General features: G+C 44.8%; 2 protein-coding genes across 3 annotated transcripts in view; both read left to right on the forward strand.

The window, feature by feature from the left end:
• Nucleotides 1-3,655: 3,655 nt before the first annotated feature.
• Nucleotides 3,656-9,395, forward strand: si:ch211-284e20.8 (CY domain-containing protein). Its single transcript, XM_029708167.1, has 7 exons — nt 3,656-3,952; nt 4,386-4,496; nt 5,712-5,790; nt 5,992-6,158; nt 7,340-7,453; nt 7,665-7,763; nt 8,853-9,395. Exons 1-7 carry the CDS (start codon nt 3,752-3,754, stop codon nt 9,120-9,122), a joined length of 1,041 nt encoding a protein of 346 aa, XP_029564027.1. The 5' UTR covers nt 3,656-3,751; the 3' UTR covers nt 9,123-9,395.
• A 3,482-nt stretch (nt 9,396-12,877) lies between these two features.
• The window catches only part of hps3 (HPS3 biogenesis of lysosomal organelles complex 2 subunit 1), a 33,963-nt gene continuing 28,585 nt past the window's right edge, over nt 12,878-18,255 (forward strand). Inside the window, exon 1 of one of the 2 annotated variants that reach the window (XM_029708163.1) lies at nt 12,878-13,507. In XM_029708163.1, coding sequence (XP_029564023.1) covers nt 13,291-13,507 — 217 coding nt within the window. In that variant the 5' untranslated portion in view covers nt 12,878-13,290. The remainder of the gene's footprint in view (nt 13,508-18,255) is intronic. The other variant, XM_029708164.1, reaches the window with a different exon arrangement.

Consider the following 18,255-nt stretch of genomic DNA (forward strand, 5'->3'; position numbering starts at 1 on the left):
ATAAGGCAAAACGCATACCCCTGGCTAGAATAAGGCAAAACACATACCCCTGGCTAGAATAAAGCAAAACGCATACCCCTGGCTAGAATAAGGCAAAACGCATACCCCTGGCTAGATTAAGGCAAAACGCATACCCCTGGCTAGAATAAGGCAAAACCATACCCCTGGTTAGAATAAAGCAAAACGCATACCCCTGGCTAGAATAAAGCAAAACGCATACCCCTGGCTAGAATAAGGCAAAACGCATACCCCTGGCTAGATTAAGGCAAAACGCATACCCCTGGCTAGAATAAAGCAAAACGCATACCCCTGGCTAGAATAAGGCAAAACGCATACCCCTGGCTAGAATAAGGCAAAACGCATACCCCTGGCTAGAATAAGGCAAAACGCATACCCCTGGCTAGAATAAGGCAAAACGCATACCCCTGGCTAGAATAAGGCAAAACGCATACCCCTGGCTAGAATAAGGCAAAACACATACCCCTGGCTAGAATAAAGCAAAACGCATACCCCTGGCTAGAATAAGGCAAAACGCATACCCCTGGCTAGATTAAGGCAAAACGCATACCCCTGGCTAGAATAAAGCAAAACGCATACCCCTGGCTAGAATAAGGCAAAACGCATACCCCTGGCTAGAATAAGCAAACGCATACCCCTGGCTAGAATAAGGCAAAACGCATACCCCTGGCTAGAATAAGGCAAAACGCATACCCCTGGCTAGAATAAGGCAAAACGCATACCCCTGGCTAGAATAAAGCAAAACGCATACCCCTGGCTAGAATAAAGCAAAACGCATACCCCTGGCTAGAATAAGGCAAAACGCATACCCCTGGCTAGAATAAGGCAAAACGCATACCCCTGGCTAGAATAAAGCAAAACGCATACCCCTGGCTAGAATAAGGCAAAACGCATACCCCTGGCTAGAATAAGGCAAAACGCATACCCCTGGCTAGAATAAGGCAAAACGCATACCCCTGGCTAGAATAAGGCAAAACGCATACCCCTGGCTAGAATAAAGCAAAACGCATACCCCTGGCTAGAATAAAGCAAAACGCATACCCCTGGCTAGAATAAAGCAAAAAACGCATACCCCTGGCTAGAATAAGGCAAAACGCATACCCCTGGCTAGAATAAGGCAAAACGCATACCCCTGGCTAGAATAAAGCAAAACGCATACCCCTGGCTAGAATAAGGCAAAACGCATACCCCTGGCTAGAATAAGGCAAAACGCATACCCCTGGCTAGATTAAGGCAAAACGCATACCCCTGGCTAAAGTACCTAGAAGTGGGTTGGGGTGGTATAAGCGGGTGCAGGTAAAAAAAAGAAGATACACATTACTGTTCTTACAATGCCAGGAAAACGTTGCATCAGATGTGACTGTGAAAAGAAAACAGCATCTGGTCCAAGCTACTGCATGTGTATCTGTATAGATAAACCCTGTTATCTTCACCATGGCTCCTCAGAGAATAGACAAATCTAGAGCCATCACCATAACAACCACCCTGATTACATCACAGCTGTATCAATATACCCAAATGGGGAGATATGTCTGTGTGTGACAGCCGACGATGGTGGAGGTATAAAGGCCCATTCAGGGTTTGAGACAGTGATGTCGAGGTGGGTTTGAGACAGTGTTGTTGAGGTGGGTTTGAGACAGTGATGTTGAGGTGGGTTTGAGACAGTGTTGTCGAGGTGGGTTTGAGACAGGGATGTTGAGGTGGGTTTGAGACAGAGTTGTTGAGGTGGGTTTGAGACAGTGACGTCGAGGTGGGTTTGAGACAGTGACGTTGAGGTGGGTTTGAGACAGTGACGTCGAGGTGGGTTTGAGACAGAGTTGTTGAGGTGGGTTTGAGACAGTGTTGTTGAGGTGGGTTTGAGACAGTGTTGTTGAGGTGGGTTTGAGAGGTGTCGAGGTGGGTTTGAGTGGTTTTGTATGAAGATGAGCATAGGAGTGATGAAGATAGTACATGTGATGGATGTGCCTAATCCACTTCATAAACCTTTGATATGGATAGGATGCAACTTTGTTATTCAGACAGCCTTGCTGGAACTGCACAGAGCAGAGCAATTACACTGTGCTGTTGAGGGAACATCCCTAATGGGCTTCCTCAGCCATTAAGCCTTTTCTGCATTTAACTACCAGTATACAAAAGATAAATCACTGCATGGCCTTGTTTGTCAATAGAATGACAAGTTCACTATTTAAACAGAAAAAGACTGGCACCCAGGCTACATGTTTCATTATTTGCAAACACCTTTTACATTCCACGCTGGAAAACAAACACCTTTTACATTCCACGCTGGAAAACAAACACCTTTTACATTCCATGCTGGAAACACAGAGCACGGGCTGTGGCAGAGCATGGGGCTGTGGCAGAGCATGGGGCTGTGGTAGAGCATGGGGCTGTGGTAGAGCATGGGGCTGTGGTAGAGCATGGGGCTGTGGTAGAGCATGGGGCTGTGGTAGAGCATGGGGCTGTGGCAGAGCAGGGGCTGTGGCAGAGCAGGGGCTGTGGCAGAGCATGGGGCTGTGGTAGAGCATGGGGCTATGGCAGAGCAGGGGCTGTGGCAGAGCATGGGGCTGTGGTAGAGCATGGGGCTGTGGTAGAGCATGGGGCTGTGGCAGAGCAGGGGCTGTGGTAGAGCATGGGGCTGTGGTAGAGCATGGGGCTGTGGCAGAGCAGGGGCTGTGGCAGAGCATGGGGCTGTGGCAGAGCATGGGGCTGTGGCAGAGCATGGGGCTATGGTAGAGCATGGGGCTGTGGCAGAGCAGGGGCTGTGGCAGAGCATGGGGCTGTGGCAGAGCATGGGGCTGTGGCAGAGCATGGGGCTGTGGTAGAGCAGGGGCTGTGGCAGAGCATGGGGCTGTGGCAGAGCATGGGGCTGTGGCAGAGCATGGGGCTGTGGCAGAGCATGGGCCTGTGGCAGAGCAGGGGCTGTGGCAGAGCATGGGGCTGTGGCAGAGCATGGGGCTGTGGCAGAGCATGGGGCTGTGGCAGAGCATGGGGCTGTGGCAGAGCATGGGGCTGTGGCAGAGCAGGGGCTGTGGCAGAGCATGGGGCTGTGGCAGAGCATGGGGCTGTGGCAGAGCATGGGCCTGTGGCAGAGCATGGGGCTGTGGCAGAGCATGGGCCTGTGGCAGAGCATGGGGCTGTGGCAGAGCATGGGCCTGTGGCAGAGCATGGGGCTGTGGCAGAGCATGGGCTGTGGCAGAGTAGGGGCTGTGGCAGAGCAGGGGCTGTGGCAGAGCAGGGGGCAGTGGCAGAGCAGGGGCTGTGGCAGAGTAGGGGCTGTGGCAGAGCAGGGGCTGTGGCAGAGTAGGGGCTGTGGCAGAGCAGGGGGCTGTGGCAGAGCATGGGGCTGTGGAGTACTTAGGTTTCTTTGCTTAAGGTCACAATGGCGTTAGGTAGTATTCCTACAGATTTCCCAACAGGCAGCTCGAGGCTACCGCCGCCCCCATTGAGTGAGGGCAAATATTTGTCTATTTCCACACCGAGCCCACCCCTCACTCAATGTTTAAATGTACGAAAAGTAATTGGTCAACTGCAGATAAAGCTGTATTTGCATGTCCTCTGGGGAAGAGGGCAAAGTTGACTAGCTGAGTCCCAGTAGGGGCCTTGGACTACCTCCCCTCCTCCCCCTCTCAGTCTGCATATAGTACGCCCCTGGGAAGCAGCCCATGCTTCTTTAGCCTCGTTTCCTCATTAGCATTAGCGACCAGGCTAACATGGGGTGCTGTGTACAGTAAGGATGTGGGTCTGTGTGTGGCTGGTGGCCCTGTGTGTGTGTTGGCATGGGGGTAGCCCCACCCCGGTGACCCCTGCGGTGGGGTGCCAGGGCCCGGAGGTCCTGAGGGCGGCGGAGGAAGGCCTGGACCAGATCAATTCTGACCTCACCGAAGGATTCATCCTCAGCCTCAACAGAGTCTATGATGTCAGCCAGCAGACAGGGGTGAGGCTAGTCAACTAGCTACTGTATTGAACTGTACTACTCTTCCTGTTTAATAAAAGGGTTTTTCTAGTTAATGGAACAATGCAAGAGTTTTTTATTTTCCTGTCTTTTGAGCACAAATGTTACAGAAAAGATAGAGGTGAGTAAAGGTGCTGTGTATAGTTGTATAATTTCTGTTTTTACAAAGCACAACAGCGTGTATGGTTCTCAGTTAGTAATTGATACTGCCCTCTAGTGTCCAAGAGAGGCAAGTTCTAAAGTGTTTGCGAAATCCTCTACTACCCGCCTAAAGTAAATACATGTAAATTGGTCAGTTATGAGAGTATTTGACAAATGAGAATATTTGAGCTGTTAAATTGCTATTGCACGCATTTTTGGGCTTTCCACTCCTTTAGTGGAGTATCTGCCTCCCTACCTCCACCTCTCTCCCCAGGAAGGAGCAGTGCTGTTCAACCTGACCATAGACGTGCTGGAGACAAAGTGTCATGTGATCAGCAGGAAGCCGTGGAAGAAATGTGAAGTAAAGGATGTAGCTGACGTACCAGTAAGCAGTTTACCATATAGGGATGTATGGGTTTATAGGGACCGGGGAGTTAGACTTATAGGGACCGGGGAGTTAGACTTATAGGGACCGGGGAGTTAGACTTATAGGGACCGGGGAGTTAGACTTATAGGGACCGGGGAGTTAGACTTATAGGGACCGGGGAGTTAGACTTATAGGGACCGGGGAGTTAGACTTATAGGGACCGGGGAGTTAGACTTATAGGGACCGGGGAGTTAGACTTATAGGGACCGGGGAGTTAGACTTATAGGGACCGGGGTGTTAGACTTATAGGGACCGGGGAGTTAGACTTATAGGGACCGGGGAGTTAGACTTATAGGGACCGGGGAGTTAGACTTATAGGGACCGGGGAGTTAGACTTATAGGGACCGGGGAGTTAGACTTATAGGGACCGGGGTGTTAGACTTATAGGGACTGGGGAGTTAGACTTATAGGGACCGGGGAGTTAGACTTATAGGGACCGGGGAGTTAGACTTATAGGGAGTGGGGAGTTAGACTTATAGGGAGTGGGGAGTTAGACTTATAGGGACCGGGGAGTTAGACTTATAGGGACCGGGGAGTTAGACTTATAGGGAGTGGGGAGTTAGACTTATAGGGACCGGGGAGTTAGACTTATAGGGAGTGGGGAGTTAGACTTATAGGGACCGGGGAGTTAGACTTATAGGGAGTGGGGAGTTAGACTTACAGGGAGTGGGGAGTTAGGCCTATAGGGAGTGGGGAGTTAGACTTATAGGGAGTGGGGAGTTAGACTTATAGGGAGTGGGGAGTTAGACTTATAGGGACCGGGGAGTTAGACTTATAGGGACCGGGGAGTTAGACTTATAGGGACCGGGGAGTTAGACTTATAGGGACCGGGGAGTTAGACTTATAGGGAGTGGGGAGTTAGACTTATAGGGAGTGGGGAGTTAGACTTATAGGGACCGGGGAGTTAGACTTATAGGGACCGGGGAGTTAGACTTATAGGGAGTGGGGAGTTAGACTTATAGGGAGTGGGGAGTTAGGCTTATAGGGAGTGGGGAGTTAGACTTATAGGGAGTGGGGAGTTAGACTTATAGGGAGTGGGGAGTTAGACTGAATGCCAGTCATGGGGTTGTCATGCCAAACTTGACAATGGAGTAGGCAAAAGCATAAACAGATCTGGCACCAGCCTAGTGGAGAGTGGGATCTGTGAATTAAACAACTCTTACCACTCCACAGGTGTATGGGCATTGTGTGGCGTCTATCTCTGTTGGGAAGAGTGTGGAACTGCGCAGCTATAAATGTGCCATCCAACAAGGTAGAGTCTGTTTATATAGACTCAGTAGGGCTTACTTTTTCGTGGTCAGGTCATGAGGTCAGGAACAATATACAGTAGCTACTGTAACCACAAAAACCTTTCAGTTCAATGACTTACTGGTGCATTGAACCTTTGGTTTGACCAACGTGTAGTGATGACCTGTAGTGAACTGTAACCCCTAACCTTTGACCTTGTGTTCAGTGCCTGCCACGGTCATCGTCGACACGTGTCCAGACTGTCCAACAGTAGTGCAGTTGGATGACCCCATCATAGCGGAGACGGCCAATCTGATCCTCCAGAAATACAACAGAAGGAATCGCCTGCCAAACTACTTCACCCTCCTCAACATAACAGGAGCTAGCATGCAGGTCTGTGAGACCGTTCTATGTTGTAGACCGACAGTTGAAGTCGGAAGTGTACATACACCTTAGCCAAAAACATTTAAACTCAGTTTTTCACAATTCCTGACATTTAATCCTAGTAAAAATTCCCTGTCTTTGGTCAGTTAGGATCACCACTTTATTTTAAGAATGTGAAATGTCAGAATAATAGTAGAGATGATTATTTATTTCAGCTTTTATTTCTTTCATCACATTCCCAGTGGGTCAGAAGTTTACATACACTCAGTTAGTATTTGGTAGGATTGCCTTTAAATTGTTTAACTTGGGTCAAATGTTTTTGCATAACCCCACCACCACCATGGGGCACTCTTTTCACAATGTTGACATTAGTAAACCGCTCGCCCACATGACTCCATACACGCTGTCTGCCATCTGCCCGGTACAGTTGAAACCGGGATTCATCCGTGAAGAGCACACATCTCCATCATGCCTGTGGCCACTGAAGTCGGTTACGATGCCAAACTGCAGTCAGGTCAAGACCCTAGTGAGGACGATGAGCACGCAGATGAGCTTCCCTGAGACAGTTTCTGACAGTTTGTGCAAAATGTATTTGGTTGTGCAAACCAACAGTTCAGTCAGCTGTCTGGGTGGCTGGTCTCAGACGATCCTACAGGTGAAGAAGCCGGATGTGGAGGTCCTGGGGTGGCGTGGTTACACGTGATCTGCGGTTGTGAGGCCAGTTGAACGTACTGACAAATTCTCTAAAATGACGTTGGAGGCGGCTTATGGTAGAGAAATTAGCATTACATTCTCTGGCAACAGCCCTGGTGGACATTCCTGCAGCCAGTATGCCAATTTGAGACATCTGTGACATTGTGTTGTGTGACAAAACAACACAGTATAGAGTGGCATTTTATTGTCCCCAGCACAAGGTGCACCTGTGTAGTGATCATGCTGTTTAATCAGCTTCTTGATATGCCACACCTGTCAGGTGGATGGATTATCTTGGCAAAGGAGAAATGTTCCCTTACAAGTATGTAAACAAATTTGTGCACAAAATTTGAGCTAAATAAGGTTTTTGTGCGTATGGAATATTTCTGGGATATTTTATTTCAGTTCATGAAATATGGAACCAACACTTTATCTGTTGCGTTTATATTTTTCTTCAGTATATTTCAAGTTCAAAGTATACTGCTTCGTCTTCACAGTGGGTGGTGGGTCCGGCCTACTTTGTAGAGTTCACCATCAGAGAGACGGTCTGTGCTAAGGACACTCCTGACGTCGATCTGACCCAGTGTAAAATGATGGACTGTGAATTTGCAGTGAGTACAGTACCACACTACATCTACACACTGTCTATCACATGTTTTGAAATAGGGAAAAAGGAAAGAAAATCATGATTTGTATGTGGCAAGCTGACAGCTATTCAGCGGAGGAAAGCAGACTACTGTAGAACCACATCAGTCTCAGTGAGATCACTAGCATACCATGTTTCTCTATTTGAACAATCCTATTCCGTTTTCTGTCGCCTAGCACAAAGCCTTTTGCACAGGCTCTCACATCACTCTGGATGATGGCACGTTTCAGACCAAACTCCACATCGAGGTCAAGTGTGAAATCTTTGAACCAGAGGTAGGAATCTTCCACAACAGTGCCATCACTGCCATGCCACAATGAAACCTCAGTATCTGAGAGACCAGCAAAGTAGTCATAGAAACCTCAGTATCTGAAACCAGCATAGTAGTCATAGAAACCTCAGTAACTGAGAGACCAGCATAGTAGTCATAGAAACCTCAGTATCTGAAACCAGCATAGTAGTCATAGAAACCTCAGTAACTGAGAGACCAGCATAGTCGTCATAGAAACCTCAGTATCTGAAACCAGCATAGTAGTCATAGAAACCTCAGTAACTGAGAGACCAGCATAGGAGTCATAGAAATCTCAGTAACTGAGAGACAAGCATAGTGGTCATAGAAACCTCAGTATCTGAAACCAGCATAGTAGTCATAGAAACCTCAGTAACTGAGAGACCAGCATAGTAGTCATAGAAACCTCAGTATCTGAAACCAGCATAGTAGTCATAGAAACCACAGTAACTGAGAGACCAGCATAGTAGTTATAGAAACCTCAGTAACTGAGAGACCAGCAATGTAGTCATAGAAACCTCAGTAACTGAGAGACCAGCAGAGTAGTTATAGAAACCTCAGTAACTGAGAGACCAGCAGAGTAGTTATAGAAACCTCAGTAACTGAGAGACCAGCAATGTAGTCATAGAAACCTCAGTAACTGAGAGACCAGCATAGTAGTCATAGAAACCTCAGTATCTGAAACCAGCATAGTAGTCATAGAAACCTCAGTATCTGAAACCAGCATAGTAGTCATAGAAACCTCAGTAACTGAGACCAGCATTGTAGTCATAGAAACCTCAGTAACTGAGAGACCAGCATAGTAGTCATAGAAACCTCAGTATCTGAAACCAGCATAGTAGTCATAGAAACCTCAGTAACTGAGACCAGCATTGTAGTCATAGAAATCTCAGTAACTGAGCAGGAGACCTCTGCAATGCAGGCTTTTGTTCCATCCAGATCTGACTAAATTGTGGTCTAAATTCAAGCCCAAGACTATGTCTAGGTCTGGGGGAAAGGGGTTGATCTGGGAGTGGGCATACCATTTCAAAAGCATTTTACAAATAAAGTTATCATTATTATGTCCATCTCTCAGGGTGCCAAGGCAGAGGAGGAGGCCCATGTCAGAGGAGACAGTGGGCATCAGAGTGAAGATGAGGACCATAAACACGCGCACACACACCTGCACCCCTATGAGCACCACCACCACCTCCCCAACTCCAATCAGACTTCCCCCAGACTGAAGGGTATAGTGGTGGTTCTACCTCCCCCTCATGTGCCACCACCTCCAAGAGCCTCACCAGCAGCAAGCAACTGTCCAGCCAAGAGGAAAACTAACCTGGGACTGGATAGGTTTCCAATTTGATTGATAAACATCTTCCGTTACTGCAATAATAGCTTATTAACATTTTCCTGAGATACAAAGCTACTTTGGTAACAAAGGAAAACTGAAAGAACTATGACTCAAAACACTTCCCCTATTTTGCCCTGGCTGGACAATGTTCACTTTTGTTGTTGTTGTTGCTGCTATCTCAGTTCACATATGTAAAGAATTTTACAACATTGTACTGTTTGATAATAACTATGATAGCTAGTAAATTTATCAGAGCAATAAATGTATAGTTTAGTCTACAATGGATACAGTAAATCTTCAGTGGTTATAATAATGTATTGTGTGATTGTAGCCAAGTCAATATACCATGAAAAATGTTTTCATCTGATGAGAAGATCAACTGTGTGTGTTTCAGAAACATCATGTCTTCCCTGTGGCTCAGTTGGTGGAGCATGGTGTGTGCAACACCAGGGTTGTGGGTTTGATTCCCACAGGGGGCCAGTACAAAAAAATAAAAAATGCATGAAATTAAAAAATGAAATGTATGTATTCACTGCTGTAAGTTGCTCTGGATAAGAGTGTCTGCTAAATGACTAAAAATGTAAAATGTCAAACAAATTACTCTCAAAAATATTTCATAATTTGCCAGTGTAGTACAGCAGATGGAATGTTGTGGCCATCTGCTGTATTACACTGGCAAATTATGAAATATTTTTTAGAGTAATTTGTTTGACATGATGCTTTTGAAACACACACAGTTGCTCTTCTCATCAGATGAAAACATTTTTAATGGTATATTGAATTGGCTACAGTTTGTTTGTGGTAAATACCACCTTACCACTTGGTTATGAAGTCCCATACGGTTTTTAATGGGCTTCAAGCTTATATCATCAAAATCCTGAAAATGTCATTTAAGATATATGTAAATTTATATTCATATTTTTGGATTCATGCACTTCTACCTGATGCCATTCATGAAGATTTTCAATTGCATTTTTTTGTAATCAAAAACCTTAATTAAAGGCCATTGGGTAAAGGTAAATTCATCTGCAAATACAATTGGACATATTTCTTAAATTGCCACGTTTTCAGGAATTTGACGATATAAGCTTGAAGCCCATTAAAATCTGTATGGGACTTCATAACCAAGTGGGAAGGTGGTATTTACCACAAACGACTGGTAAAAATTCACTTGAACGCCTCTCCAACTCGTAATACCCTATGAAAGTCCTTGCAAGTTCCTGGTTCCTGTACCCTAAGGTTTTTGAATGGGCTTCAAGCTAATATCATCAAATTCACAAAAATTAGGTCATATAAGATATAGAGTTGAAGTCGGAAGTTTACATACACCTTAGCCAAATACATTTAAACTCAGTTTTTCACAATTCCTGACATTTAATCCTAGTAAAAAATGTTTAGGTCAGTTAGGATCTCCACTTTATTTTAAGAATGTGAAATGTCAGAATAATAATAGAGAGAATGATTTATTTTAGCTTTTATTTCTTTCATCACATTCCCAGTGGGTCAGAAGTTTACATACACTCAATTAGTATTTGGTAGCGTTGTCTTTAAATAGTTTAACTTGGGTCAAACGTTTTGGGTAGCCTTCCACAAGCTTCCCACAATAAGTTGGGTGAATTTTGGCCCATTCCTCCTGACAGAGCTGGTGTAACTGAGTCAGGTTCGTAGGCCTCCTTGCTCGCACACACTTTTTCAGTCTGCCCACAAATTTTCTATAGGATTGAGGTCAGGGCTTTGTGATGGCCACTCCAATACCTTGACTTTGTTGTCCTTAAGCCATTTTGCCACAACTTTGGAAGTATGCTTGGGGTCATTGTCCATTTGGAAGACCCATTTGCGACCAAGCTTCAACTTCCTGACTGATGTCTTGAGATGTTACTTCAATATATCCACATAATTTTCCTGCCTCATTATGCCATCTATTTTGTGAAGTGCACCCTCCTGCAGCAAAGCACCCCCACAACATGATGCTGCCACCCCCGTGCTCCACGGTTGGGATGGTGTTCTTCGGCTTTCAAGCATCCCCCTTTTTCCTCCAAACATAACGATGCTCATTATGGCATCGTGCCTGCTTGAGTTGAGGACTCACAGGATGGTAAAAACCTGTTAGTTCCCGTTCGGTTCATGTTTCAAGTTTTATTAGTCGTATGTACGGGATACGCATTGTATTCACCATCCAAACAAATGCTTACTTGCAGGTTCCTTCTCGACAATGAAACAACAATAAGAAATAATACAAAATTAGAATACGAACATAAAGTAAATGGCAGTAGAATAGAATTCATATTTTAGCGTCAGTATAATACAGGAAGGCAGAATTTACAGTACAATATTTACACGTGTATTGGGGAAGAGGGGGATGGGGGAAAGGGTATAAACTGAGCCGTATAATAAGAATCTGGTAGTAGCAGTTGTGACGTGTGCTAAGGTGTTGAGAATTAGAGCAGGTGTTCAGTCCAGTTCAAGTGTTCAGCAGTCTGATGGCTTGATGTGTTTTATATTACATTACGGTGGGGATTTTTTACTCAACGTTGCCAGACAGTACTTTTTTTAAACGCAGACTGCCACGCTGTCGAATGTACGACATATACAGCTGGTTGGAGTTGTAGTTCGTGTTTGTCGTTCTAATGAAACGGTTATAAGTTTTTCGGCTTCGTGCCTCTTCTTGGCCCGTCAAATAAATTGAAAACCGGCATTTGGTAATTAAATTCACTCGTGAGTAGTAGATCTGTGCCAGCACAGAGGGTTAGGTCAGTGAGTGATATATGCTTTAGTAAGGTTGAATTCTTAGCGCTCATAGCTAGGGTTATCAACTGTACAGCAGAGATGGAACGGAAGTCACAGAAAAAGAGAAGTATTTGGGGGTACAAGATTTTACTTTAGAAGAGTTACAGGTCCTGTTGAGTGGTGGTGTCCTGTCCGCCGTTGGCCTGAGATCATTTAACTATTTCATTTTACATTTTAGGACCCCTTTAGGTATAAATTAAAAAAGTATTACAAAATTATTTGATACAATATTGAATTTTGTCTTTACTACTATAGCCCATAGAAACACATTGAATGACACATTCATAAATTTAAAAAAAAAAGACAGTCAAAAAATAAATCATAAGGAATAAGGTTTTGAAGAGTCTGTCCTATATCTAGGAGATATAAGAAAGCTCAGGATTTAACCCGTTATATTTTTGGGCACAAAACAACCTCCATAGTTCCGTTCATTTGTATGGGTTACTTTCAGTCCCGTGACACTTGTGGGAGTCTCCTCTTTCCTAGAGTGGTCACATTCATTTGAAAGTCAAACCGTTCGGACACTACAGATGTTTTTGTGAGAAGACCGATTTTCTGGACGTCGCATGGTCTGACAAACACCACTGTAGTTTAGCCCCACTCCACCGACATAGGCGGATGTTTCTGATTGAGACGCAGCCAATGCCCCAGAAAATCTTAAACTGACGGATTTTGATGGGGATTTTTTTTTATTATGTTACTTAGATTGACGCACTCATAGACTCTTAAGGATGAATGAGTGTAGGGTTTTATTTGTATTGATTTTTTTTTTTAAATCTCAATTTTGTGGATCAAAGTATAATGTATTTATATCCCAGTCTAGTCGGTAGTAGTCATAGAAACCTCAGTATCCAACATAAATTTAATAAAAACCACCATTAAACCTCGCCGGAGAAGAAGAAGGAGAAGAAAGAAGAAGGAGAAGAAGGAGAAGAAGAAAGAAGAGAGAAGAAGAAGGATGTAGGCGGGACTTTCAAACGGTATTGAAAGACGGGGCGCCTTACTGACAGGGAACTCAACCAATCAACTCTGGTTGTTATTTCTAGTTGTCACTTTCACAGCATGACTTTCTGTTTCACATTACTTTATGATTTCTGTGTAGATGGGGGACTTCGAATGGCAGAGGAAGTGGAGTAAATTTACCATAGACTGGGTAGGAAAAAAAATACTTTTCGAGAGTTCAACGGATTCTGCCTGCTCATCACAAGACGGCGGGGCATGTGATTTAGATTAAGTAATCTAGCTAGCTAGTCTCGGGCTGTTGTTCACTAACCGCGATAGAGAGACAGTAATACCACATTATATTTGGTAACAAGCCCCGCACAGGGACAATGTAGTTAGCTTGGTGTATACATCGTTTTTTCTCGACGTAATTTTTGGAAAACAAGTAAAGATGGTTCACGTATACAACTGCCACCCCTTCGCGTCCCAGCAAATCGTGCCAACCGAGCAGGAACCGGGGTTGGTGTGCTGTGGCGGGGGTGCCCTATTCGTGGTGTCCGCTGGAGGATGCAAGATCGAGGCTTTTCAACTGGGTGAAGATGGATGTCCTCTCATCTGCCGCTTCGCCACTATGGGGACTGTGCAGAGCATCCTACACAGTGAGATAGGTGTGTCACTTTCTTTCTCTCACTTCTCCTTTCCCTATTCGCTCAGTTGTTTACTGCTGAGTGATTGAGGTGCATCTAATTACTAGACGGGATTTGTCATGAACCCTCAAAAGTTCCAGCAACCATATTGGTCAGGGAGAAATCCAAGCCAGTCGAATTGAAATGAATGGCAATAGAGGCATAATCCTAACCTTCCTCGGAGTTGCATTATTTTCCAGAGAACGCATATAACCAGGAGTTGATTATGCCATTTATACCATGGCTAAAAAATGTTTTCAACATCCACTGAAGTACACTACATGGCCAAAGGTAGGTGGACACCCCTTCAAATGAGTGGATTCTGCTATTTCAGCCACACCCGTTGTTGACGGGTGTATAAAATCAAGCAATCTCTATAGACTAACATTTTCAGTAGAATGGCCTTACTGAAGAGCTTAGTGACTTTCAACGTGGCACAGTCATAGGATGCCACCTTTCCAACAAGTCAGTTTGTCAAATTTCTGCCTTGCTAGAGCTGTTCCGGTCAACTGTATGTGCTGTTATTGTGAAGTGGAAACGTCTAGGAGCAACAACAGTTCAGCCGTAGTGGTAGGCCATACAACCTCACAGAATGGGACCGCCGAGTGCTGAGCAATGTAGCACGTAAAAATCGTCTGTCCTTGGTTGCGACACTCACTACCGACTTCCAATGCCTATGGAAGCAACGTCGGCATGACCCCATGCACAAAGCAAGGTCCGTACAGAAATGGTTTGTCGAGATCGGTGTGGAAGAACTTGACAGGCCTGTAAAGAGCCCTGACCTCAACCCCATCTAACACCTTTGGGATGAATTGGAACGCCGACTGTGAGCCAGGACTAATAGCCCAACATCAGTGCCCGACCTCACTAATGCTCTCGTGGCTGAATGGAAGCAAGTCCCCACAGCAGTGTTCCAACATCTAGTGAAAAGCCTTCCCAGAAGAGTGGAGGCTGTTATAGCAGCAAAGGGGGGACCAACTCCATATTAATGCCCAGGATTTTGGAATGAGATGTTTGACAAGCAGTTATCCACATACTTTTGGTCATGCAGTGTAGCTAGCAAGTTTATTAGATAGCTACAGTAGTTGCCTTGGTAACCAAACAAACAGATTTACTGGGTTAGCTAACCAAACCATTAAGGCGTCCGTATGCTTCCCAGTCTAAACGATTCAGAAGTTTCAATATTTTCTGACGTTTTGGAGTAGATTTATTTTTTTGGGGGGGGGGGGGGCTGTTCGGGCACACAAGTTTGGCGCCGAGGTCTATGCCTCTTCGTCGGTAATTGGTCAACAGTAAGGATTCTTGAATAAAGTCTTTGTCATTTAACGCGAGATGAATAGTTTTCATGCACATTTTCAAAATGAGTGACAGATTTCAGTTAGATTTATTCTGATTATTTTGAGTGGCTACGGCATCTCAAAATGGACAAACAGTACAATTGCCACTTTTTTCCCCTTGTTTTTTAAGCTAAGGTCTTTTGAGGAAGTATACGAGCACGCTCGTTTGGTTCGCCTAGCCGACTTTGGCTAGCTGCCAGCTGAACTGAAGCATGCTGACGCCTTTAGTCTTAGCTTGCTATTATGAAAATCGAATTCAACAATGCCAGTAATGTTTTCAATTCAACTTTTGCTTTCAAAAGCAGCTCGAACATATAAGAACGAATCATAGCCATTGAATTATACCGTGCAAATATACTGCGCATTATAGGGAAATAATGCACTCTCTAGAACGCCCTTCAAGCCAATCAGAAATGAGTATTCAACAATGCCATGGTATATTTAAAGGCTCTGCGTGGTCAATCTAACGTCTGAAGTGTCTGTACAGTATTTACTGCGACGCAGCCTCCGCAGACATCAGGGCTTTCATACTTCATGTGCTTAGCGGAGCAGAGGAGAGCTATTGTGAAGGAAGTTGTTAAAAAAAGTGAGTTTGTACAGGATGTACTGCCCCCACCTACCGTGGAGCGATACAGAGCCCTCCGCGTTGTTACACAATTTGAGAGGCGCACGGTGATACGATACGGAGGCCTCTGATGCGATACGGAGGCCTCTGGAGGCTCCGCAATTGCGTCACCATCTATATAAAGCTTCTGATCACATTTTTGAATCGAGCATAAATTGTCTTTTTAAGCAACACCGAGTGCCTGGATACAGCCCTTAGCCGTAGTATATTGGCCATATACCACAAACCCCCAAGGTGCCTTATTGCTATTATAAACTGGTTACCAACATAATTAGAGCAGTAAAAATACATGCTTTGTCATACCCATGGTATACGGTGTGATATACCACTGCTTTCAGCTAATCAGCATTCAGAGCTCGAACCAACCAGTTTATAATGTCATAATAATTATAAATGAAGTGTTTATTCAGGTTCTGTATAGCCTGTACTATATCTGTGTATCAGACCAATACATGTCTGTGTTGGCTGCTGCTAGTTGGCATGAGGACGAAAAGGGCGGTTACAGCAGTCACTTCTTCTAAACCTGAAAAGGCACTTCTTAATGTTATGCATCGAAAACAGCCAAATATATCTACAATGCATTCGTAAAGTATTCAGCCCCCTTGGCTTCTTCCACATTTTGTTACGTTACAGCCTTATTCTAAAATGTTATTACAATATTCTTTTCTTTTTTTGTCAATCTACACACAATACCCCATAATGACAAAGCAAATACAGGTTTATAGAAATGTTTGCAAATTTATAAAAAAAATAAAATAAATGTATTTCACATTTTACATAAGTATTCAGACCTTTTACTCAGTACTTTGTTGAAGCACCTTTGGCAGCGATCACAGCCTTGAGTCTTCTTGGGTATGATGCTACAAGCTTGGCACATCTGTATTTGGGGAGTTTCTCCCATTCTTCTCTGCAGATCCTCAAGCTCGGTCAGATTGCATGGGGAGCGTCGCTGCACAGCTATTTTCAGGTCTCTCCAGAGAAGTTTGATCAGATTCAATTCCGGGCTCTGGCTGGGCCACACCTGCGCTGTCTTCGCTATGTGCTTAGGGTTGTTGTCCTGTTGGATGGTGAACCTTCGCCCCAGTCTAAGGTCCTGAGTGCTCTGGAGCAGATTTTCATGAGGGATCTCTCTGTACTTTGCTCCTTTCATCTTTCCCCTGATCCTGACTAGTCTCCCAGTACCTGCTGCTGAAAAACATTTCCACAGCATGATGCTGCCACCAACATGCTTCACCGTGGGGATGGTGCCAGGTTTCCATGCGTGACACTTGGCATTCAGGCCAAAGAGTTCTATCTTGGTTTCATCAGACCAGATAATCTTGTTTCTCATGATCTGAGAGTCTTTAGGTGCCGTTTGGCAAACTCCAAGCAGACTTTCGTGCCGTTTACTGAGTAGCGGCTTCCGTCTGCCTACTCGACCATAAAGGCCTGATTGGTGGAGTGCTGCAGAGATGCTTGTCCTTCTGGAAGGTTCGCCCATCTCTACAGAGAAACTCTGGAACTCTGTCAGAGTGACCATTGGGTTCTTGTTCACCTCCCTGACCAAGGCCTTTCTCCCCCGTTTGTTCAGTTTGGCAGAGCGGCCAGCTCTAGGAAGAGTCTTGGTGGTTCCAAACTTCTTTTCATTTAAGAATGAAGGAGGCCACTGTGTTCTTGGGGACCTTCAATGCTGCAGACATTGTTTGGTACCCTTCCCAAATTCTGTGCCTCGACACTATCCTATCTCGGCGCTCTACGGACAATTCCTTCATCATCATGGCTTGGTTTTTGCTCTGACATGCTCTGTCAACTTTGGGACCTTTTTATATAGACAGGTGTGTGCCTTTTCAAGTTGCAGAAACATCTCAAGGATGATCAATGGAAACAGGATGCACCTGAACTCAACTTAGTCTCATAGCAAAGGAGTCTGAATGCATATGTATAATTAGACTTTATTAACCACACTGTGGGCCTGTTACAATGTCAATCATGATGGATTTACCAAATATCCATTTTGTTAGATTTGTTGAATGTTGGCCAATCCTGTGTCTTCCTTCTATCGCCCCACGGTCTGCGTTCTGTTGACCTCTTTATTGCATCTGAGTGTATATACGAGAGATCAACATGATATCAGAATAGACATTGGGTGCTAGGCATGGCGGTGCTATGTATTTACAAATCAGTAATCGCATACGTAACGTAAGGAGCCCGGCAAAAAAATAGACTTTCCAATAATATGAACCGTTGTCAATGTCGCATTGCTATTTCGTGGTGTAATCGCAAAATAATACAGCAGAGGGCGGTAGTGAGTCTCTACCTCCATTATCTTGCTATGGGAGATTAGTGTGTGACGTCAAACTATTCTGTTTGCAATAATAGAGCAATAATATGATAGCTCGTGCCTGTTCAGTCATTCATAGATAATCTGTCAAGTAATAATACCGGGTCCATACTTGTGAACGTAAGTAACCATTTACATTTAAACAGGTTCTCCGGTACAAAATGAGTATCAGCCAATTAAAATTGTCAATTTACTTGCTCGTGACCGAACACTTAATTGTAGCTGGTCCCATCAGATTACATGGCACATGTTAGCCCTATGCTAGCCTCAACAGGTGGCACTGACTATATCCTGTCACAAGTACTTCATCAGCCTATCAAAGATCTTAGACTATACACTGGGGGAAAAAATGATTTGATCCCCTGCTGATTTTGTAGGCCACTCCAGGACCTTAATGGGCTTCTTCTTGAGCCACTCCTTTGTTGCCTTGGCCGTGTGTTTTGGGTCA

This window comes from Salmo trutta, chromosome 22 (assembly GCF_901001165.1).
Source record: "Salmo trutta chromosome 22, fSalTru1.1, whole genome shotgun sequence".
Lineage (NCBI taxonomy): Eukaryota > Metazoa > Chordata > Actinopteri > Salmoniformes > Salmonidae > Salmo > Salmo trutta.

Coding starts and splice junctions, on each gene's coding strand:
- si:ch211-284e20.8 (XM_029708167.1), top strand. CDS start 3,752: ATGTGGGTCTGTGTGTGGCTGGTGGCCCTGTGTGTGTGTTGGCATGGG. Junction 6,159..7,339: donor TAACAGGAGCTAGCATGCAG/GTCTGTGAGACC, acceptor TCGTCTTCACAG/TGGGTGGTGGGTCCGGCCTA. Junction 7,454..7,664: donor TGATGGACTGTGAATTTGCA/GTGAGTACAGTA, acceptor TCTGTCGCCTAG/CACAAAGCCTTTTGCACAGG.